The following is a 24,483-nucleotide window of genomic DNA, read 5'->3' as shown; positions in this document are numbered from 1 at the left end:
GGTGAGGTCTTTCCACTAATTGAAATGGATCTGCGGGGATCCAAGGGGGAAAGCAGACACTGGACTAATGCAGTGGAGGAATGGTTTATTACGACCCAGCCAGAGCATTCTTTGTACTGGATAAAATGCTTTGCTGTCTGCCTTGAGACTGTACATTGAGACTGAAACTCCGCGTCAGAGGCCAGCAACAGGGCTGTGTATTGGGTCCTGGAAAGGGTCTAGCACTGTGGGGGCGAAGCGTCCTTTCCTGGCCTTTACTCCAAAGAGAATTTACCAGGATACTCGGCCCCCCCTGTAATGCCTTTCACTTGGGGAGCTCCAGTTGCATTGCAAATGCGCCCCAGCCTCACAACTCACTCCTTGGAAGTAGGTGGGTTTTAGCTCCGTCTAGCAGAGCAATAAATCATGCAACAGGCAGATTAAGCAACTGCCTAATGGCAGAGCTGGGACTAGAACCCAGGAGTCCTGACTCCCAGTTCCCCTTGCGCTAACTGCAATGCTTGGCTGACTATGGATGGACTTGAGCATGTACTTGGAGCTAAGCGTGTCTTGAAGCGTTTTGTCAAATTGGTGCCTAGGAGCGCTGGACCCTTCATTATATCACGGGGCCCTGTCAAAGGCAGCATTTTGCTTTAGAGGGTGATGACTCCATAAATGCCAAGGGTTAGCAAGCAGGGGTCCTCTTGGGGAGAAAGGACTGGGAAGTACCGGCAGTTCTAGGCACGGGCGGGAGCTGACTCTGGGTATCCCCCACCTGCCCCTCTCACTGGATTGCAGTGGAGCGTGACGCTGGAATGCTGCTGGGGGGCAGAGCCAACTCTACGTGCATCTGTGGTGCGCTGTCTGGGGAAGCGCCTCCCAGTTGAAATTAGGGGAGGTCAGGACAGAGATGGTTCCCGCTGGTGGAAGGGGCTGGGTGGGGGGGTGCTTCAAAACCTGTCTGATGTTCTTCATTTCCTTAATAGCGGTGGAAGCATTTCATGGGCAATTGGAGCTAAGCACTAGCGCTGCGGTAACGAGCGGCGAGAGACAGCTGCAGGTAAAGGCTCTTTGTGAGGTTTCTGTTTGTTTGTGTTCGCATGAATTTAGTTCTGGATGGAGGGTGCCGGAGAGACGCTCCTGGGGACCAGGCATTCTGCAGATCCACAGGGCAGGGAAGGCTGCCTGGACTATGAGCTGGAAGGGGAGGGTTTGGTCCCGATGGGCCATGTGGCCGGTGGCGGAGGGTAAAGGTTTTAGGTCTTGAGCAACCTGCTGTAAATTGGAAATGATTCCCTACAGGTGAAAAATTTTGTAGCCTCTTCCCCATGGGAGCCAGCTAGTCCCTCTGACCTGGATGTGGAGCCCAAGAGATGAACATCCCGTTCCCTGACCCCATGAGCCCAGCCAGTCCCTGCCAGCGTTGAGTGTATCTCCATCTCGGGTGTTGGCTTTGCCATGCTGTCTGTCCCATCCCCGCTACCATTACTGGGAGCTCCAGACCACCCACAAGGAGCAAAGCGTGACTGCGTACACCCCCAGCGTCAGGACGTAGGCCCAGAACAGCAGCCTGTCCAGCCTGGAGGACAGCGTGAGCCAGTTGAATTCCAGCCTGCTGGCCCAGCCCAGTGCATGGAGCCGGGAGCTAATCAGGAGGAGCTCTGCCAGGATCTTCTCCATAGGGGCCTGCTGGGTGGTCATTGCCTGCCCAGGTCCTGCTCCTTTCCTTTCCTCCTCTTCCCCACGCAACAAGACACCTGCAACGACAGCAAGGCATATTCAGCAAGGCCGCGGTTCAGAGGGCAATGTGCACAGGGGGCTCAGAAAACCCGCACGTACCTGCAACGTCCCCAGCTGCTTGCAGCCCGGGGGCATGGAAGCTCTCAGCAGGGCAGCCTCTGTCTACGGCGCTGCCCATGCAGCAGAAGAGCCTTTCCTGCACAGGGTCTTCACCCAGATGAAGGAACTTTATTAACAGGATGGACTTGGCCAGGCTGAGAACCAAGAGGGCCATGCACACTGTGAAGAACACCCCTGAGGCAATGAGGGGAGAGAAAGGAAAGTCATTAGGTGGGACAGGCAACCAGGAACCCCCCATTGCAATGGCTGAAACGTTGTCTGGAGGGGTGTGTCTACACTGCAGTCCTGGGGTGGGACCGCAGATCGTGTAGACGTGCCCAAGCTAGGTTTGATCGAACTAGAGCAACGCTAACTTGAATAGCAACAGCAGCGAAATCCTGGCAGCGCAGAACTGGCAGCAAAGGCTAGCCACTCAAGCATGTACTTGGGTTCTGGGAGGGGCGAGGCTAACCCGTGCCACAGCTTCCCGGCTAGAGCAAAGCTAGCTTGGGGACGTCTACAGATGCTGCAATCTCAGCTCCGGAATGTAGTGCAGATACACCCTAAGGCTTTTCCCACACTAGGGCTTTGAAGTGTTGGCAAACACTGTTACTGTAGCCGTGCATGGTTTGCATCCACTGTGTTAAAAAAGAAATCGAGCCCGACATAAGCTACTGGGTTTGTTTATGGCCTGGTTTCAGCTAGCACAGTGGCTGGGAAATACAAATCCAGTCCACCCTGGGCCGGAAATCGGATACAGCCACGCTACAAACGGCGTCTAGTGGAGCCATGCAGGGTGCTCCTTTCCGAACACGGGTGATGCCAGTAGGGTTTGCAGTGCACGCAGGGTGTCAGCGACACTGTGGCTCTTTCCCCAGAGGTTCGTTTGCCCGCGGACGCGCACGTCCAATCAGGGTTAGCAAGAGGTGCTTTAAAGAACAAGAACAGTACTGGCATCGATGCCCGGTTCCCCAGGAGGGGCCCCACCAGGCCAGAGTCAGACACACAGTCAGCAGGGGAGTGCTGGATGAATGTCAAGTCAACGTTTCCCTGCAGTGAGAATGATTAGACCATGGAGCCTTCTCCCCAAGCAGATATCCCATTACTGCCCAGGCCTGCCCATTTACAGCCAGTCTGGAGAACAGGATTGTAGAGGGCGAATCTGGGATGGACAGGATCAACTCACCGGTCTTCACCATCTGTAACCTCTAGTGTTTGCAGATTCACAGCCCTCCATGTCCCCTTAGAATTGAGTCCCTATGTCGAGAGCCCAGCCCATCCGAGATGCACAGGCCATACCTGCCTGGATTCTGCTCACCGATCAGGGGAGTGCAGGCTGCAGTGCCCGGCAGCTTGTCTGAGATGTTGACTTTGAAGACAGTATAGCCAACCAGCACACTTGTCTTGAAAGTTATCCTGGTGCCACAGTTGGGTGGAAGGTAGAAGCTAGTCAAGTCAATGACCATCAGGAAAATGCTGGGGATCAGCAAACTGACCACATAGAGCAGGGGGCGTCTTCGGGTAACAACCTGGGGTGGAGAAGAGACGTCAGTGCTGATTCTAACCTGATGTGACCTGACAGCAAAGGGGATTTTTAGCCTCTTTTAAGATGCAGAAACCTGTAGCGTAAGAGCTCTTCTTGGGAGCTCCTCCATGCTGCTGACATAGGTGCTGCAGGGTTGTCCGGGGGCCAGGGATTGTTACATTGGCCAGAGATAGATGTGACCAAATCTTTTATGAATTCTCAACCAGCTTGAATTTTCTCCCCACAAGCCTAGAACGTTTTTGAGGTTGGCCAGAGTTTTGTGAACTCTTATTTATCTCTCTCTCCACAGGATCCCTTTACCTCTGGACTCTGCACGTTCAGACAGAAGCTGAAATCCACAAACACCAAAAGTGGCTGCTTTTGCTGTATTTGTGATCCAAGTAATGGGACAAACCCTCCCCGCCCCACCCCTTCTTGGGTACAGCTGTGCAAACCTTCCTGCTGCAAAACCTGTAGCCATGAGAATTCACCTAGTTAGGGTTTCAAATGGGGAAACACAATCAGCTGTATTCATGCAACAGTTTTTAGGGCCCTGCAAACCTTTAATGAAAATTTAAAGTCAAACATTTTACTGTCTCACTCACTAAGTTTGTAACTGGGTCCTTCGTGAGATTTCTAGATGATAGTGGTAAGTTCTGGGTCCAGTGAACCTTTGCAAATCTATCTGCAATGCAGAGTTTAACTCAACTTGTTGGGTTTGCTTTGAGTTTTACCTTCACCATAATGAATCTGAGGGAACCTGAAACTTTTTAATCAAAGCCCCCTGGGTGTCAAAGTCCATGATGAGAAAACGGCACAGTGGTCTGTCGTAAAACGAGCAAATTGAATCTTGGAAGTTGAGCACAGCCCATTTCCCTTTCTGTCCGCAGAGCAGGAGCAGTTCCAGAAATGGACCAACAGCTTGCTGCCTGCTCCGAGCGCTAGAGATGGAGTGGAAAGGGTCAGAAGGTGAGTCTGTCTGTAATTGGCAGGGGTCCTGCACCCAGGTTCACACACAGAACGACACAACAGACTTCTACTGAGTCTGGTCACCAGACACCAGGGCAGACATAGGCAATCAATGGGGCCCCTAGCCAGACTTGGGACTTGCAGCTTGTGTGCTACCTGGGTCAAAGCTCAGAGCAGGAGCCTGGTGGTACATAGACCACGGTTCTTCTCCCTGGATCACCAGGACTCAGCTGGGGGTTTCCTCCTCCTGGCCAGGCAGCTGGGAACCACTCGGCGCCGGTCTCAGCTGGGAGCCACTCTTTGCAAATCTTGCACCAACCGAATCCCACCCTCTCTAACAGGCGAAGAAGTTGATGCCTTTAAACTCTCCAGCAAAGGGAGGGGGAAAGCACTTTAGTTCCAGTCGTGTTCTCCATTAGACACCCTTCAGGTGTTAGCAATATTATGCCACAATTTCATTATCCATTAAAGCCAGGTAATAATAAGTACACAAAGGTACTTGCAGCCCATTGATGTTAATGAAGGAGATCAATCTCATTCCGAGCATGTACAGCAGCCGCACAATGGAGATGGAATATTACCCAAGGTTAGGCATGAATTGTCTCCTTGATAGCAGACCCCACCAGCACTTAATTTTGCATGACTGTCTTTATGGCCCAGACGGAGTTTGACACCCAGACACAGGTTTGCCGCTAAGTTCGCTACAGTCTCTCCCCACCTCAGACATAAGGGCTGTGATTTCTCTCTCAGGCGGGCAGGTTGCAATGTCCTTCTCTCGCCGGGGCTTCCAGGGCAGTAGGGAGTCAAAGGTGACTCTTGCCTGAAAGCTGGCCCATGCAGCTCAGTACCCAGGGTCAATGCCCAGTGGACTCCTGCGTGAGTGATTCAGTCAGTGTCTCCCTTGGTCTGCTCTTGGGGAAGGGGAGGGTGATACCCAGCACGCCCCTACCTTTCAGTGCAGTGCTTCCCCCTCAGACCCCCAATTCCCAGGGCATATCCCTGAATCTCAGTCACTCTCTAGTCTGCTTATTTTCCTACTATCCAGGACCCCAGTGTTTGCTTCTGCTGTAGCCAGGAACTGGCTGCTCCATTCCAAGGCTCAGCCCTGACAATGTGTCATGATGGGTCGTCCCAAGTGCAAGCGCCAAGGTGACAGGTTTGCTGGGACCCAACAGGGCAGGAGTGAGTCTGTACTGTAGGTACGTGGGCAGGAAAGAGGGCGGCTGGCGGGGGACTGCTAACATACAGGGGACATGCAAGTAATTAGAGAAGATGGCCCAGCACTACCACAACATAACATTCACCCAGCCAGGGCAGGAGCTGGATTTCCCCAGGGCAAACTGCACTCCAGAGCTTCAGCACCAGCGAGGGAGTCTAAGCAGTTTCCTGGCCTCCTGATGACGCAGCACCAGAGAGACGGCCACTACTCCTGCTGCACAAGGTAATACCATCTGCCACCCCACCATGCCAGCTTCCAGGAAGGGCACGGAGGGGTTGGATGGAAGGTGCTAATGAGTTCTCTCTTTTTTTGCAGGCATGTAAATATATATCAAAATGTTAAATTCCCCGTGAAACATTTTCAGTTTTTCAACAAAAACTTGGAATCAGAAACGGAAACGTTTTGGGGATTGGGGTAAAACAAAAAAAAACAAAACCATTTTTTGGAAATCAAAAGTGAAATCTGGTTGCTGGAAATGGTTTTTTTTTATTGAACGCCTGGAAAACGTTAATAGAAAGCAGAACATTTCAATCAGAAGTGTGACAAGCCAATTCTTGTGCCCTCCCTCTCCCTCCCTTACCCCCTAAAAAAAAAAAAAAAAAAAGTTTTGATGAGAAAAACTGGCCCTTTCCCAGTTACTCGCACAGTCTGGGGTGTCACTTGACTGGACGTCAGTTCTCCCATGGTACTGAGCGGTCGGGTAAGGGGGCACGGGGAGTGCGCTGAGGTCAGCTGTACTGGCCCTGATTCTCCTCTGATACACTCAGGTAAATTGCGAGTGACTCCACCGAAGTCAACTAACATATCCACCAGCCCAAACCTGGGCCCTAAACTCAGTTACCATTACCCAGGTCTGATCAACCTCCGTGTTCACGCTTTGCCCCTGGGGTGTGAAAGGCAGGGAGAGAGGCAGAGCTTGTGAGGTTTAGCAAAAAGGACCTGCTGGGAAACTGGGGAAGGATGGGCAGCGGCTGGTGAGCTGTCCAGCCTGCTGCCTGGGACCCCAGGGTTCTGGTCAGTTTCCGAGAGGCCTCGGGGATCTCGAAGCTGCCCGTCAATCCTGAGTGAGGAGTTTGCCGCTTCCACCGTGTGGCGGAAGGGTGTGTATTTCAGCCGAGTGCCCCGAGCCGCAGCCCACCCGGCGGTGGCAGTTCTTAGTGCCTTTCCCTTTAAGTGCTCTTCGTTATTGGCTCCAGCATCGACAGTGCTTGCGGGCTGGTATCTTTAAAATTAATGAGGTGTTTAACTCTTAGTCAAGAAGCTCATCAAAACAAAAACACATTTCCGTCCTCCAGCAAGCGGTGTGGACAAACTGTCGCCTTCCCCTCCGCCCTCCTGCTTTCTCCAGCCAGGAGACAGGCGTCCCGTCGCCCCCCAGCTGCCTCCTAAACACTGCATTTCCCGTGTGATGGGACTGTCCATGCTGGGCTGAGCCTGCAGAGACAAAGCAGCCCTGTTCTCAGTGTCCGCCCTGTCCTATGGTACGCTGTGACCGCCTGAGCACCTGGAGCCATAAGCCCGTGCGTGCAGGCCCAATCAGCCACAGGGTTGGAAGCAGGGTCTGCTGGCTCCTGGGCAGCTGCCGTGTCCACACAGCCACCCAACAGCTCTGGTAAAGCAGGGAACAGCAGCCTATGTGCCACCGGCTATCCCGCCCCTGGAGGTCCTGACTGGGGGAGCTCACCGAGTGCCCTGACTGGCTCCAGCACGTTATTTAAAGCACAAGAGAAACCGACCTTGCCTTGCCTTGCCTTGCCCTGCCCCTGCCCTGCTCCTGGTCCCTGGCCACACTCCTCATCCCGGTTCCTGGTCCCCTGTTATGCTCCTGACTTTGTGCCCTGCTGCTGCTCCCCTCACCCTTCTTTGGCTGGCTCATTGGCCCTGGCCCAGTGTGGTTCATTGACGTTGGCTCCGACCAGACCCCGTGGCGTGACATGGTACGGAGCGCTGCTTCTGGCTTGGACCCTCTAGACGGAACTTGCGCTACGTTCTCGAGTCCCTGCTGACCTGCACCCCCCGTAGCCAGGGCTCCTGGCGTTCGGTCACTGGATGGTATCCCATCACTGTAATGTCTAGGCACCGGGATGAGATGCTAGCTCCGAGCTGCCATACCTCAGCACCCATCTACATTTCACTTTCTCTTCCCTAGGATTGAGTTCAGGCTGTGCTAGGGCCAGGTCAGAGCTCCTCTTTTCAGGCTGCATCTCTTCTCTGTCTTGGCGTTCTCCCAACCAGCCTCCCTGCCCGACGGACAGAGAGCCTGGCTGAATGCTAATGCTGACTCGCTTTGGGGGGTTGATTTCCGAGCTCCCTGCCTGTTGGGTTGGACCAGGTGGTATCCAACCAGGGATGGTCCCAGCATCCAGCTGGTCGTGTCTCTCTTGTCTACCTCCTCCTCAGTGCTGCTACTGAAGCATTTAACAGAATAATATTCTGCTTTCTCCCTTTCTACCACGCTCATCCCTGAGAGGAAAAGAATAAAAGGAAGGCAGGTGGAAGAAGCCAAACAGAAAGACATCCGGGGATTAGATGCAAAGGAGAAATATCTGATACCTACATTAAACTGAATCTGGGCGAAGCGTCCACTCTCCACGTGCACGACCCGGTGATGTGAGGGCACGGAGAGCAGCTCCCACTCGCCGTCATCCGGGAACATCGTCTTGTCGTTCTGAATGTCCTCCCGGCTTCTCCAGAAGGCGAGGTCCACGTCCTCCACTGAGAATGACCCAAACAACGAGCAGGGACTCAGGGAAAGGGAGGGACCTGCGAAAGTGGGGTGCTCTCACCCCATTTCCTCCGAGAGCTGCCATGGCCGCAGAGATGGGGGAAGAGCTTCACTGACCTTCCCTACGGTCCCTGCACACAGCACGCGCCCCATCAGCTCAGGGACTGATCTGCTCACCTATGAAGAATGGACACTCCCGGCACTGACTGGAGCCCTGGGAGACCCGTTCCCACATCCCTCAATTGGCTCTTCCACCCCACCCTGCCGTGGGATCTTGGCTGTGGCCATTGCAGATGTAGCTGGTCACTTTTCAGCCTGGGTGATGTCCCTTTACTGCCAGGGGAGCCAGCGTAAAGGCAGAGGCAGACTAATAAGGTCCAGAGTGAGACCGAGCTGGCTACACAGCTGCTGGAGAGCTGATTTAGGAAATGCTTTGCATTGGCCGGGACGCCGGCACAAACAGCAGCGCTGCGTTCCACAGGGAGTAGCCGGGGAGGGTACCGACCCTGGACAGCCCTGAGCCAGGTCCTGCAACTCATGCTAGTCGCGTCCCTCTTCACACTCCCCAGCCCTGCGCCCCGGAAAATAAACCTCCACTCCCTGTGGGAGCCAGACGTCCTGTGAGCGCGTGGCCTAGGCGGAGGCCTGCTCTGCCCACCTGTGTGCAGGACGCTGCCGAAGGTCAAGCTGCAGTTCTGGGTGTCGAATGGAAAGGCGTACGTCTCCAGACTGCATGCGGACGCCACCTGCATGGGCTTGTAGTTCTTGATCATCCCAGCAGCATTCACATAAACGTAGGGGAGCTCGGGAGACCTGCCAACATCCACGCTGCGCAGAACAGGAGGATTTGTTGCAAAGAGAGTGGGGGCGGGGAGAGAGACCCGACTAGTTCATTACACGAGATACAGGCCGTGAGGAATTAAGGCTTTAATAATAATGGCCAAGATTTTCAAAAGTGATTTTGGTGCCTCGCGGTGGGGGCCTGATTCCCAGGGGGTGGGTGCTCAGCACGTTCTGAAGATCAAGTCTCTTTAGAGCATCTCAGGTTGGGTCCCCCAAATCATTAGTCAACTCTGAAAAGCTTGGACTGATACCAGCATCTGTGTGTTGCCACAGCCTCTGCCCCCCCCCCCCCCTCCTTAAAGCCCTTTGCAAACTATTCCGCCAGCATCACTGCACTGGAGCTCAGGGACAAGAGTGACTCAGGCAGCCCGGTGGGGACAGAGCTGATCTTTGGATACGACCCTGGGGGGACGTCAGGTGTTTTTTAATGTCCATGCAGAATGGGCAGGAGCTCAGCATTCTGAGCTCTCGTCTGAAGTTACGGTGGTAAGCATGGGCCAGTGGCTGGGGCACTAGCCTGGGACTCAGTGGGTCCTAAATTCAATTCCCTGCTCCACCTTTGTGACTTTGGGAAGGACTCTTGGTCCCTCTGTGCCTCAGTTCCCCATCTGTAGAATGGGAATAATAGCAGTGCCCTGCCTCGCTCCCACGGGTTTTGCAAGAATGAAGCCATTACAGATGTGAGATGCTCCGGCACGACAGCATTGGGGGCCAGAGAATAACCATGGCACTCAATTTGCAAAGCTCAGAAGGATGATGTGCCAAGCTCACCCTGCGGCATTTGGAATCTCCTGCACCAGGAAGGGTAAGTGTCTCAGATCTCAGATTGTTAATCTATCCCCTGCAAAGCCTGATACTTGGCCCTGTAGGACCGCTGTCCCTTCAAACAGCTAGTCCAGAGCATTTCGAATCACGCCCATTTTTTTCTTTTTCTTTTTCGCAAATGGAGCCTTTTGTTCTTGCTGTGGCATAGGCAGAGCTTGTGCTGAGCAGCCAACAAGAAATCCTGAACCCAGCCCACCCCACCCTACTGGCATGCCATAAAACTCCGAGCCGGTGCAAACTCACCACTCCTTGATGATGATATCTGGAGACCAGACAGCACTGAGTGGCAGGGAAACCTCCCCAATCCCATCATAGAGGCTGGAATTCCATGTGAGAAACTCGTCCTTCCAGATCTGTGGGAGAGAGCAGGGACTGCACTGGTGGCTTGCCATATTGTGATTTGGCAGGGCGGTTTGCTGCGGTGTCACGGTGCGTTTGAACCATTGACTTCACGGTGTAGGGGATGGTAGGTACAGAAAAGATCCCTGCACTGGGAATGTGATAGTAGCCTGAGCGCCTGTGCTAATGGCTCAGAAAGAGAGGCTCAAAGTAGCAGTGAGTCCTACTCTGTTTCCTGCCGGATAGATTTTAAAGGTACGTAGAGTGGATATTGTTGTTGGAACACAGCTGCTTTCCCTGTCACAAGGAGTCTGCACAACTGGTGTTGATGCAGTGACCCTCGTCAGCTCCATCATCCTCATCTCATTTATCCAGGCCAGGCTGGCTCAGAAATGCATTTCTCAGCCTTTGCGTTCTCTGAGATTTGCCTGTGTCCAGGAAAAAAGGGACATTTTTTTCCACTTTCTTTTTTGGTTTGGTTTTGGGGTCAAAATTTGAAATTAAAAAAATGCTAATTTTTAAAAATATATTGACCAGCATTACGTGTGTTTGTGTGCTTGGTTCATCCGAGGCACATTGTGCGTACACTAAGAAAATCTACCCTCTGATGCTTTTGAGGATGGTGCGCCGGACTGAATTGGTGTCGGAGACAGACCCCACTGCAGGTGAATGTGCCCTGCCCCCTAGAAGATATCCCCCAAAATGCTGTAGAATAATTTCAAAGTAATGTATTTGGAGAAGATCACAATCAGACATTCCACAAACCTATCACATTATTCATTATGAATGATTTTTTTCCCCCACTTCTGTTTAGGACACTGGGTAATGTAGCCTATTGGGGTGTGTGCGTGGGGGGAGATATTGAAACAGAGCAAGTATCAACTCCAACACACACATGCAGAACTCAAAACTGCCTTCCCCTAAACCCACCCAGTCAGGTACAACAACATAATATCAAAACAAGAAAACAATTTAGCACACATACAGCACTGCCTGTTGGTGGCAGTACATTCTGAACGGACGATTACAATATTAACCAAGTCAGAAAGCAAGCAACCTAAAGTAAGGTATAATAAATGCTGTAGAGCAATTAAATTCTCTCTCTCTGCTCCAGCATCACATGTCGTTAGAGCAGGAAGTATTCATTTACCTGTCGAGACCAAATGCTTGTTGTTAGCCTTTGATTCTCTGTATCCTGTAGGGGGGAAAATAAAATCAAACATTCAACAAATTACATAACTGACTCAATGGATTGTAAAGAGACATGCCAATTTAAAAATCACACTGCTCTTGGGGTGGATATGCTCTGCTTTACCCATCGGTGTTACACATAGCATCTAACTGCAAGAGATGAGATGTGTATTATTCATTATTTCTTTAGTGTGCGTGTTTTGTACATTTCGCCCATTGGTGCTTCTGAAAACCTCCCCCACTTTTCCTATATCATCAATTTCAAAATTTCCCCTCTATAATCAGGTAGATTCTGCAGTCACCTGCTACCAGCTGTAATACCTGCTATAGGGATAGTCCGATGGTATTTTTTGCAGGAGTACTCACTGTTGTAAGCGATATACCTGATAACAGCTGTTTGCAAGAACAGGACCTCAGTTAGTGACCTTCTGCTGTGGTTTGCATGGGGCTTTCATGCAGTAACATGGGATAGAAGAACATTGATGAACTAGGAAAATATGGTGTGTAGGAATAGGATACTATCCCTTTAAATAGTGTGTGTGTGTGTGTGTGTGTGTGTGTGTGTGTGTGTGTGTACACACACACTATATATATAGTTGAATAAATAAGTAAAATAAATAGTTTTTGAGCCCTCTGGTGGTGCTCAGTGTGTTCTGTGTTTTAGAAGCCACCAGCACCAGCCCTGTGGAGGCAAGTTGGTGTGTAATTGAGTAGACCCCTTTATTTGGGACTCAGCTGCACTCCTGTGATTTCTTCATGTTGTTTCTGTTGTGTGAAGAGCAAAAGAAACAACAGAAAATGTGACTGTAAAACCACCAAATCTGCCAGGGCCAGCACCTGGAAGAGATTTCACTCATGTATTTGAAACTGACTAGATTTCAGTCTGATTGCATCCCTTTACATTTCCCTCTGATAAAAGCAGGCCATATAGAAGAATCCTGAGGTTTCTTTGGTCATCACCCCCCTTCATGCCTGTCAGCAGCTCCCATTCGTTGTTCATCTGCGTCTGTATGATCCTCACTACGGTAAATTATCTTTTGATAAAATAGCACTTTGGCTGCACTTGACACTCTAAATGAATCATCAGTCTCTCTCTTGCACCCTAATTAGTTACTGTGACATTAATCAGGCCGCTAAGCATAAAACATATTCTCAGCAAATCCAGGGCTAAAAATACGAGGCTCAGTTTGTATTTGTAATCAGGATATTCATAATTTTTCAAAGGGTGTTGTCTCAGCTGCGACAGGCAGCCACTTGTGTTAAATCGTTGCGTGTATGGATTTTCCTGCTCATAAAACAGAACGAGTAACCTCAAACTAGGTATATTTTTATGACGTGACAGGTGGAAATCCCCAGCCTTTGCAATGATTCAGAATATTTTCATTTTTTCATATCTGGCACTACTATTTTCACTGTGGTAGAACACAGAGACATCGAAATACATGCTTAAGTTCAGGAATGTAAGCAGTGCTGCAGCGTTATTCACATGCTTCAAGTTGAGCATGTACACAATTGTTTGTAGGATCAAGGCCTTATTAATTCTGGAGGCAAAAGGTTTTCTCAAATTACTAGTATCCTGGGATAGAACAAAAAGCACAAGTTGAAGAAAGAAGGCTCCTTTGGAATACAGGAGATCAAATTCTCCCAAAAGTGATGGAAGAAAGACACGGGTTGTTAATGAAGTCCGAATCCCGTCTTGGTGGAATGAGAGAGAATGACAGGAATGCTTTGGGTTTTCTTTGGACCAGGAGTTTAGAATTTGTATATCCAGGCCATTTTGGAAGTGGATTCATCTCATTTCCCTGGGGAAAACAGTGTAAGAAATCATTGGAGACTAAAAAAGAATTGCAACACACCTTCCAGAATCCTTGGATCATCACACAAGAGGTTGCATTGAGAAGAAATGAGTGTGTCCTATTCAAACACCTTTGATGCACAAAATATGGATGACCTGTTTCTATGGTGTCCTTTAAGGGGAGGCCTGAGCATCCCAGACATGACTCGGTGCATGCATGCAAAAGAAAAAATTCATTTATAAGACAAACTCACTTTTGTTTGGCCATTTGGCTAAGATCCTTGGTAATGGATGAATATCCAATATGCCTTCCCCTGGGGGACTATAGTCTGCCTGCCGGAAGAAAGAATTCAGTGATCTAACAGGGTTGATTTCCCCCACACCTCTAGCTTCTATGATCCTATGAACGTTTTGTGAACTGTAAATCGTGAATTCCAGATTAGACAGCCTTAGTTTGGTGGGGAGCTGGCTGCCGTTTGGCTCACCTGATAGAGTTGCCTACTATGGCCCACAGTAATAGCAATGTGTAGGCTGGATCCCAGCCCAGTTCCAGATTTGGATGCGAGAGGGACTCAGCTGATGGTTAGTCAGTTCTGCAAACACAAGAGATTCACCCCTACAATTGACTTGAAGATATTGATTTTATTGCAGTGGAACATTTAAAGCATCTTCAGCACTCATTAATTCTTTTTGATTACACCTTAAACCAAAAGGATAAACTGCAGGATCATAGGCCCCCAAAATGGGGGAGCAACTGGACAACCCCATCCTTTTGTCCTTCTATCATCCCCACTAATGCTCATGGTTCTAGATCGTCCCATTGCTGTAGGCAGCGGTGGTGCCACTACCTCTGTGTCTATTCCTTTTGTTGTTGCCGTAGAAAGCGGTTGGTTGGTTTGTTTGACTATCCTACACTTACTGCTAGATTCTCCGCTCGGCCCACAGAGATCCCAGCATTGGGGGGGAAGGAGAGAGGAGGAGAAAAGACGTCTGAGGCTTAAAACTTGAATCTTTTTGTCAAGTGAAACAACAAGTTTCTCAATGCCAGCTGGCTGGCATAATTGGTTCTCTGGTGGCATTATTCACAGCTCTTCCCTCTTTCTTATTTCAGATACCTTCCATCTTGCTTGTTAAAAGCAACAGATATTTTGGAGCATTGGAATTCATTAGTCTTCCTAACAGAGGGAGACTACTTAGACTTAAATTGGTGGTTAGCAAATATACAGATAATTCCCACACATTCTTATTTATCTTCTCCAGGTCGGCAGACTATAGAAACAGATGCCTCAACGTCTGTCTGGGAAGCTCTAGTCAATGGAGTGGAATACAAAGGTATCTGGGATTCGGAATTGACAAAATTCAATATAAACAAATTGGAACTCTTCTCCGTTGACTGGATTATCTCCCTGATCAGATTTCCCCAAGGTCCTCATAATAACTTGATATTCTCAGACAAGACTAGTCTTTTATGCACATGAAACAGGAGGCAAAAGATCACAATAGAAGTCAGAGGCAGTGAAGAAGATGGGGCGAGAGCTCTTCACACGAAACAATGGTTGCTGAACAGTTCGTCTATTAGTACATGCACCTGCTGAAGTTTCTACTGCATCGAGCCCTTTAAAGTCTATAGCTTCTTGATGACATTGGCTCTGGAGCCAAGTCTCTGATTAGATTTATCTGATAGCATGAATACGGATATTTTGAACGTGCATTCATTAAAGCCAAGAAAGCAGAGAAAACTCTGATTTAACTACTACTGCTCTCCTCCTGGTCTGGTGTAATCACTTCCCCCAAGTCCCACTAGCTGGCATCTAACGGAGTGAAGACAATGAATTCAGAATGAAAGCTTTGCCTGTGTACTATATAATTTGCCACTTCCTAGTGTGTACAAAAGATAACAAGGGACTCATTACAGCTAAGATGGATAAAAGCAAAACCCTGATAGAGCCTCTTTCTTTTAGTTCCTGTAGCAAAATGGCATTTTCCAACTCTGTCTCCCATTTTCTCCTTGTACAAGAATGATGGAAGCTCCAAGGCAGGAGGAAGTAGATTCTGATGTGCTAGAGACCTCTAGAAAACGAGAATGCCTCGCTCCCTTGATCTACACCCAAACTTCAGATCTTTATGTGCTCTGAAATGCAATCTCAGGGCACCAGCAAGGAGTTAAATAGCTGCAAGATAAGAGGTAATTATCACGCTTGTAGTTATTTGTTAATTCATGCAGCATATTTCTTCTGCCTATGTTAATGCACTTGCCTGCTCCTCAGATACATTTCAGCAGCTTCCAGAATATCCAAGTAGTTCTGAGGAGGCATTTTATTTGGCACAGACCTTCTGAGTGTGCTTAAACGGACACCACCAAAATTCCCCATGATCTGTGCTATTAAAACCAGTTGAGATGGTTAGACTTATGGAATTCTTTTCATTTTAATTTAAATCGGACTGGCTATTTTGTTTCTTTACTACTTGAATTTCATTTGGGTTGGATGATGTCATTGGGTTGCTCAGTTTCACTTTGCTTCTAGTCAAATGTCTTCAAAGGATACTGAAGAAATTGCCATATCAGTAATAACTCCATTCCCAATCACCCAGCCCATTCACATTCCATAACCGGGAACGTGGTGCCATTATTTCCCCTGCACTCTGCTTCTGAAATAGCAGGGGGGTAACATGCTATAAATGCCTGTAATGATATTAATAGCACCCATGGAATATCACTACATGAGATAGGATGAGTAGACCCTGAGAAAGCAATGGAAGCAAGTGATCCAGGGACTCTCACATCACATCCTGGTAACAAGCAAATGTTGGGTTTCTCTGATCTGGTGGGCAGCTGAGGTATCTTAAGGAAAGGGCCCTGGAGCATCTGTGGGTCTCCCCCCTGGCATTGCGCACTTACATATAACACACACGGCACACTGTGCTCATTCTATCCGTTCTTTTCTGCCCTTCCCAAATTCACTGTAACTGGGTCTTCATTTTCCCAACTCTCCCCCATCTGTATCTGTCTATATCCTTTTGGGATACCCCAGTGCACCAGATTTTCTCCAAAAGCACCAAGTCCCTTAAGGTCATTGTTCATTTCATAGTAGCCTTGTCTGTCTGAGTGGCTTCCTGGGTTTCTCAACCTAGCACAAAGCTCTTGGAATGTGGGGTTTCCAAACCTGCAAGGGAAGCTTTCCCTGGGATTTTAATTGGGACTGATAGAAATAGAGGATTTACAAAGGTCTGTCTATATTTGTCCACCCTTTTGCAAAACAAACATTATTAAAAATATTTCCTCATTGAAATGAGCAGCCAAGGATTATTTTACTTATTCTCAGCCTGAATTAAATTGACCGTATCACTTTTTAAAACCTCTTTCTGGAATTTCAAAATGCTAGGAAGTCTTATTTAAAACAAGCAGGAGCAGAGTGGTTTGTCAATAAACAGACAGCTCCTTCTGCTGAAAACCATCACGCACGGCCACTGGCATCCCTTCCCCTCCAGTCTCCAACCAGCAGATTCTACTGTATTATGAACAGCAGGACACGGATTGTAAATGAGCTTGAGGTTCTGTTTACCACATCCAGCACTGCGTGGACAAAGAGGTCAAGGTAAACGGTAGTGGCCTTTGGCCAGTCTCTGACAGGTCTCACTCCCTTGCTGTAATTCAGTAAAAGGTGCCTGGTCAGATGATGCAAAGTAGAATTTCTGGGCCGGTGAGCATCTGTGGTTGAGCTTCCTGAAAAACAAATGAATTTGTGTAATTAGGCCTGACAGATACAAGAGGAAGAGTTGTTAGCTCTGGTTGTTGTTGCTGAGACTGGGTTTATTTTTGCACAGGCTGATTCATTGGGAATGGAATTATGGCAAAGATGGCAATTTCCTGCAATATGCTTGGAAGATCTTATTGCATTAAGGGGATGTATTTTGAGCCAGGATGGCATGTAAGCTTTCTAGGAAGATGTGATAGATGTGAGACCTGGGAATTCAAAAGACTACACTGAAAATGTAGCAGACAAGTAGGGACTTTTGGGACAACGTGTGTTCAGTGGATTTCCTGGGGAATCTCTAGGGAGAGGTTAATGCAAATTTTCCAATTCTGGTTATGCAAAAACCCAGCCTTTTGAAGGCAGTCTTGAGGAGAGGGTCATTGTCTGCTGGTTACGTGATATAGAAAGCCAAGATCAAAGGCCCAAGCTGTATAAAGAAATGTCTGATCTTCCCAGCCCTTGTTCTGGTTCTGGATCTAAAGTGAATGAACATGTAACCACAGGGAAAATGTAGTTGTGGGCTTTGAAGGACTGACTCCTACCAGAGCCCTATGTTGGAATTGGGGGTGACCTCGGCTAAGCTTTCTTCGCCTGTGTGTAGGTTCTGGTGTTGTTTTAATATGTTTTCTCTATAATGCTTTTACCTTAAGAATAACTGTGCTTGCTTAGAAGGAGCTGTGTGGTGACTTTCACTATTGAACCTACACTAATGGTAAAAAAGTGCAGGGAATGGCCGTTGCTGGGGATGTCAGCGTGAGGCAGGAAGCTGTGCAGCTTTAAAACCCTGATTGACTGAGACGTGGGTCTTTGCCCAAGAGAGAGGATGGCTGAGAGCTGGAAACCTTTAAGTGGGTGCCCTGAAGGGGGAAATAAAGGTGCAGTTACCCTGAAACTGCGACAGGCGTCACAAAGCACTTCACGTTTCCGCCGTTGGTTTGAATCTAGCCTTGGGTTAGCAGTTGCCAAAAGTTGTTAGCACCTGATGACTGTTTTGTGGCTTCTCTGAAACGAACTGATGGCTCTGAGTTCCCAGTGGGCAAAAATCCACCCCATTAAAAAAGTGTCATCACAACAGGCAGCGAATGGCTCCTGGTGGCACCCTCGGTGGAGCGAGGGCCACCACAGAAACTGATCTCTCCCATCCAGGCCCTTCCGCTCCACTATGGAGCACGCGGGGCGGAGTGTGGGGAGCTTCCGGTGGTACGGAGTGTGCTGTCCCTGCTCTGGGGATGCTTGGAGAGAGTCCGACGCTGGGGCTGACGATCTGAGACCGTTCACCAGCACTAAGCTGACTTTAGTTAGTTAGTTTTTTCTTTTTGAGAATAGACTAGTTCCTTTTTAATGGACGTTTCCTTCTGCATTCTGTGGATTTCATTCAAGAATTAGACCAAGAAGCTGTATGTGAACTAGAACTTAGTGAACCCAGAAATCGCTATGATTTGGAAGTCTGAGATCGTCTGATATTTCTTCTTTACCTCTTTAATCTCCACCCCCACCATGGAGATATGCTAACCAGAAAACCCAAATCCCTGTTTGCATAGTAAAAACACTAGGGGAAAATCCAACTCGTGTCCTGCGACAGGAATCCGCGATACCTCCACCTGCATCACTCAGCGTAAGGGAGAAACGAAGACCAGCAATTTTAAGTGACACATTTCCAAGTATTCCCTCTGAAAAGCAAAACGATATTTTGCTTACAAGCTTCACCAGAGCTCGGGGAGCAGCACAGCGTCACCATGTCATCGGACTGCAGCAGGTTGCCAGTGCGCGTGAACGAACTCTAATTTGCGCTGTCCTGCGCATGCAGCCAGCTGAGTGCTGAATGCTTTTGATGGCTGTTTTGATGAGCTGCTGCGGGTCTGAGAGATCCAGCAGGAAACTGTAAATGAGATCTCCTCTCCCGGCACGCCAGGCCTTCTCCAGACCCATTCTGTTATGAAGCATGCGGTGTCACTGGCCGCCACAGGCGGCGATTTCTATGATTTATCAATGTCATTGAGAACAAAAGGCTAGAGACCGTGCTGTCAGTGCCCCGGCACGAGCCGTGCAATAGTCACCTTCCATCTCATCAGAGCTTGAGGCGTTTCGTTCACTAGCTGTGCTCTCAGACCAGCCTCGCCAGTCCAGCCCCCCCGGGGGCGCCTCCTCCCCAGCACCATTTTCAGGGCAGTTTTTCGAAACTGTCATTTAAACAAGAGCAGCGTGTCAGGGCTCAGCTGTGACCCCTTCGCCGGGGCTCCTGCCAGCTCAGCCAGGGGATAGGATTCCCGGCTGAGACCGACTCTCTGCAGCTCCTCCTGGCCCAGCAGGGGAGGGGACAGCCCCCACCCCTGCGGCCCTTTCAGTGCCGTTCCTAGTGGCACAGCCCAAGCTTAGCAGGGAGAAATGCTGCATATCGACCGCCAGGCTCTCCTTCCGGGTCTGGGCTTTAGAATGCCCACGCGGTGAGCGCCGCTGCCTGCTGAGGGACCCCGCTTTTTGGCTAAGTCAGAGACAACATTTAGACCCTGCAGATAAATTGCACTCAATTTTACCGGTTGTGGACTGGGATCCTTTCTCCCCAGGCCAGCTGAACCTGTGATGCGACCAGGGCATTCACTGATACTTTCTGGAAGACGGAGGGGGGGGGGGCAGATTCTTGGCTGGTGTAAATTGGTGTAACTCCATTGCAGTCAATGGGGCTATGTCAGTTGACCCCAGGTAAGAATCGGGTCCAGGGTATTTCAATATGGGGTCTTCCTCTGCAATCTCTCTTGCCTTGCCTATACTTAGAGTGAAAGGCTGTGGGGACCTTCTGTCCAGCTGATGAAGACTGGACATAGCTCCTTGCAGTCCTTACCAATGCTCTTCCAAGTGCTAGAGTGTGCACTGAACAGTGACATGAGACAGAGCCTTCCCTCCAGGAGCTGATAGTGCTTCTTACACAAGCCCAGAGAATAGGATGAGCCAGGGGCTGAGTTCTTCCAGATGGAGATACTGCCATCAGCCGCCTAGCCTGGGGAGGGAGGATAGAAATTGCCAGACCAGAGTAGATTCATCATCCATCTAATCCAGCATTCAGTCTCCAACAGTGGCCAGCACCTGATGCTTCAGTGGAAGGTAGGGGTTAGGTAGATGTGGGATCATCTGTCCCCCGTAAAAGTCCCAATCTTATTCCTGAAACATGATGCCATGAGTCTATGAACATGAGGCTTTATCTCCCATCCAATACTCTTTTGTTAGCATAAACTATTCTGACTCTGGATATTCTTATCCACAGAATAGTCCAATCTCTCTTTGAATCTTGCTAAATTCTTTGCTTCCATGATATCATGTGGCAATGAGTTCCACAGTCTAATTATATAGCAAGTGGAAAAAAATATGATCTTTTATCCATTCTGAAGCAGGGAAAGCCACTTCAAGGTTTACACCCCGTTTAATCTTTCAGAAAACAGATCCAATAAAAATGTTTGCGTGCTTTTTTATATATATAAATTGCAAAATAATTGCACTTTTGTTATGAAAGCGAATTAGCCAGAGAAGGATTAATTACTGCAGAGACAGATTTAAGAATTTAAGTGACCATTAATTAACACTGAATTATTCCGCTGAGAGCTAATGTGACATTCCCATGAGTGTTAAACCAATCCCAGATCAGCACCTTCTCAACAGACGCAGAAAGCATCCATCAAGAGTAGCTCAACAAGGGTTTTCCCTGTGACTTCTCAGGGCATAGTAATATAATGTCATAATTCATGTTGCTTATGGACATTAGGAAGGGTCACCTGGAAATGCAATATCTTTGTATCATTGTGGGTGGCAACTTGGGGGAAGGATATGAATGAAAACAGGCTGAAATTTAGCCTGTTTTCTATTCTGTCCCTTCACCTGTGGATACTTTAGTTTATCGTTTGCTGTCTGTCTCGGACTCTTTGGCCCAGATCCACAAAGGTATTTAGTCCTAACTTCCACTTAAATCAATGTAGCATAGCTTGGAGTTGCACACAATCTTCCGGAGGAGAATAACTGCAATGTGATGCTGCATGCAGCAGGGATGTAGAATAGATCCTGGTGTGGTGAGAGGAGCCGGCAGAGCGCTCTCAGACAGATCAGGATAACTCCTGCAAGGCGCACAGCCCTGATCTAGGAAATCACAGGCTTACGTCTCATTGATTTCCAGGCCAAAGGAGCAGACGTTTAAAGGTACCTAGGTGCCCAATGCCCATTCATTTAAATTGGCATAGGGGGCCTAAATACCTTTTAAATTCTGGCCCAATGTCCTCAGCACCTTGCAAGACAGAACTCATCAGGAATGAGTGAGCGTGCAGTGTTCACACTCCGTATGAATTTGAGGTATGACATACACACCCCTTTTTGTTGCCTTGTCTTAGATCCTTTCTCTGGACCACTCTACAGTAGGTAGATGTCTGTGTGAATGGGATGGGATTTCCATGAAATTACAGTCCCTGTTAGCACTACCCCTGCATGAGTCCATCAGGTTTAGTGAGTGCAGTGCATGCCATAGGGATTATTCAGGATGAGAGGTTTGTTACATAATTTCACAAGTTACTGTTCACAAGTTCATAAACTACTGGCCCAGTGCCAGGAAACATTTGGATACTGCCAAATCTCCAAACTGACCGAAAGAACTGCACAGTCACGGTGCAGAAGAATCAGTGAAATGCAAGACCTATTCTGACAACAGCGGCCAAAGCACCCTCCTGGCCTTCCTGCCCACACAGGTTGCTCTGGTTTTCAGGTGACCCCTTACAACAAAATCAGGAAGGAAGAAAACTCTAGTGCCACTGGTGGGAAGCACAGTCTGATGCAGACAGACTCAGATACAAAGAATTGCTATAGATCACTGCTATGAAGGGAGGAAACTGAGCCAATCCCTTCTCTGCCAGCAAAGTCAAGTGCCGCAAAACTCTTCCAGACTGTAAACGGATTCTGAAACCTACACTGCCTCTTCTTGATCCTACTGGCCAGCGTACCTCTCACTGCAAGGTGCTATCTTCTGGCCACATAAAGCATTGAGACACCTGGGTTCTAGCCTCATCTCTGCCCTGCTCTCGCTGTGTGACCTTGGGCAAGTCACTTCATCTCTTTTTGGTCTCAGTTTCCCCATTGTGAAACGGAGCTAATGATACTTGCCTTGTTACCTCTCCATCTGCCTGTCAATGTCAAGCAATAGCTGAGCTCACGGGGTGTTTGTAAAATGCTTTGAGATCCTCAGAGGGATGGTGGTTGTTCTGTGTTCATAGCTGCATGTACCTTTAGTTGTCCTCGCTCTAATATGACATGCACTGGGTTTAAATTGTAAACTCAGAGGGAACCTGTACAACATCATCAGAAAGCCAAATCTCTCTGCAGAGTCCATGGAGACAGTTCTACTCGATGGAGTTAATGACAGCACTAACTATGATCAATTGTAGGATACCTGCTATGATTCAAGAGACTAAGACTCTGCATCTACCTGTCACCATGGTGGCAATGAATGAACGTGATGCCACTGGCCTCCAGTCCAGCCCCAATTAAGGAAACATTGTGGAGAAACGTTACGGACTGAAAGTGAAGTGAGTCCCAGCTGCATGTTTCTATTTGCACCCCGGCACGGGGGTGGGATTCCAGCACAATCAGGATCCCTAACCTTAGCAAAGTCTCCCATTCAACTGTCAGAAGAACTATTAAAATCAAAATGAAATGCCAGCCTTATTTACAAAGGGATCTAAAAGAAGTGGCTGCTTTGACCATAGGCTTGGCTCAACCCTGTGGGACGATAAAATAGTTACAAAACCGTGGAGACTTTTCAGTGAAATGAACACTATGAAAAGTGAGATGTCTGCTTCCCTTAAATTTCAACAAGACCCGTACAAACCTCCCAGCCTGAAAAACTGGGGATGGAATTTTACATGGAAAATAAGCTACTGGCCCACTACATTTTTGGACCCTTGCTCTTCTCTGTTACATAGTCGCTGCTACGTGCACCATAAGACCTCTCTGACTCTGTACCGTGCATGTCCTAGCACACTGTAGATCTCGGAGGCTTTGTGTCTGATGTAGCTTAACCCTTGAAAGCACTGGCATTTTCTAGACTCCTAGTCAGACGAATGCTTGCAAAGCTCTTGTGCATCTTAATTAAATCACAAAATCAGACCAGCCAGAGAGGAAGCAGCACCACTGAATCACCAATGCATTCCATACCATCGTGGTTACAGCACAAGATTGTCCCCCATAGTATATATTCTAGGCTAACTGTATAGGTAGACAGTACATACGGTGTGTGTTTGCAGGTTCCAAATGTTTAACGTATGACACAGGTTACAGTGTCTGTCTTATCAAATAAACTTACCTGAGGCCAAGAAGTTCAGGAGGAAGAGGGACACGAACAAAGCTGCCATCTCATCTTCTGCAGCATCTGATTTTGTCCAGCACTCGCACTGTCAGAAACTTTCTTAAGTGAAGGTTAACAGCGTCTCTCTACTGGGCTCCGTTCCCCACTAGAATGTCATTTTCTCTCAAACATCCAACGGGAGCTGAGGTGAACATAGCCATTACCTGAACGTTTCTGGGCTCTTCGCTAGCTCTGAAATGTCCAGCCCCTACTGATCTGGAATTGGATTATAGGCAGCATTTTAATTTCATTGACATTCTAGCAGTAAGTGATAATGGAATCCAAGGCTGGTCCCCAGGAGAGGAAATACCATCCTAATATGATTTCCTTTAGTGCTCTTACCTGAGGTGGTGCCTGTCACTACTTACAGGATGCTAATTCCATTAATAATTGAGGCCCAAATAGCTGCTTTAAATCAGACTTATGCAGCGGCGTCTTCAGAATTTGACAATAGTTACTGCACTCTTGAATTACCCCGGATAATGGAAACTGGCTATTGTTTAATGAAGAACAATCGCTAACAGTGCAGGGAGAAAAAATCCTATGTGCTTTTTCTCTTTCCTGACTCTGTTTAATTAAAAGATGTATTACACTGTGATTAACAGCAGCGCTTGGGCAGGGTTTTATCTGGCACGTTTCAGAAAGGAACGAGACACTCCCTGACAGTAGGATTATTTCAAAGGATGTTCAGGCCCTTTCTGAATTGGCATCTGCAAATAAAAAGGAAATTAAGTGGCATGAATGCACTTGCTCTCTGTCTAGGTGTATGTTAGAAATGGGCCTGGATCCAAACACCCCTTGAATTTTGCAGCTTGGACCCGTTGCTGGGTTTTATGCTGCTAGTTAAATCAAGGTAAGGATGCTGTCCAGGCAGCTGCGGTGTCTCTGATGTTGGTAAGTCAGCCGAAATGGAAGTAGAGCTCCCAGTTCTGGCAGTGGAGTGGTGGGAGCCATGTTTCCAGTGCTGATTTGTATCCCCATGGGCCACCAGTGTAATGACACAAAGTCCCCCTTTTCTAAACAGCTCCTTGTTCTCTGTGGACCGTGCATGTATGTGTCCAGTAGCACTGGAGAATCCACGTGACCCTTTCGCTTGTTTGGTAATG

The 24,483-nt window shown here is 48.4% G+C and overlaps 1 protein-coding gene across 1 annotated transcript; it reads right to left on the bottom strand.

Moving 5' to 3' along the window:
- Positions 1-1,464: 1,464 nt before the first annotated feature.
- On the bottom strand, positions 1,465-23,384 carry HTR3B (5-hydroxytryptamine receptor 3B). Its single transcript, XM_067566939.1, has 9 exons — positions 23,336-23,384; positions 16,813-16,973; positions 11,414-11,458; positions 10,168-10,277; positions 8,915-9,084; positions 8,089-8,246; positions 3,137-3,347; positions 1,819-2,013; positions 1,465-1,736 (listed from the first exon to the last, which is right to left on the bottom strand). Exons 1-9 carry the CDS (start codon positions 23,382-23,384, stop codon positions 1,465-1,467), a joined length of 1,371 nt encoding a protein of 456 aa, XP_067423040.1.
- Between the last annotated feature and the right edge of the window lie 1,099 nt (positions 23,385-24,483).

Source organism: Emydura macquarii, unplaced genomic scaffold, assembly GCF_026122565.2.
Source record: "Emydura macquarii macquarii isolate MOO-44397 ecotype Brisbane River unplaced genomic scaffold, CSIRO-AGI_Emac_v2 contig_312, whole genome shotgun sequence".
NCBI classification, from domain to species: domain Eukaryota; kingdom Metazoa; phylum Chordata; order Testudines; family Chelidae; genus Emydura; species Emydura macquarii.
Note: the sequence above shows the minus strand (reverse complement) of the source record. Positions and strands in the feature narration are given on the sequence as shown.

Coding starts and splice junctions, on each gene's coding strand:
- HTR3B (XM_067566939.1), bottom strand. CDS start 23,384: ATGGCAGCTTTGTTCGTGTCCCTCTTCCTCCTGAACTTCTTGGCCTCA. Junction 10,278..11,413: donor CAAGCATTTGGTCTCGACAG/GTAAATGAATAC, acceptor TCTCTCCCACAG/ATCTGGAAGGACGAGTTTCT. Junction 3,348..8,088: donor TCGCCCAGATTCAGTTTAAT/GTAGGTATCAGA, acceptor TCTCCACCCCAG/GTTGTTACCCGAAGACGCCC.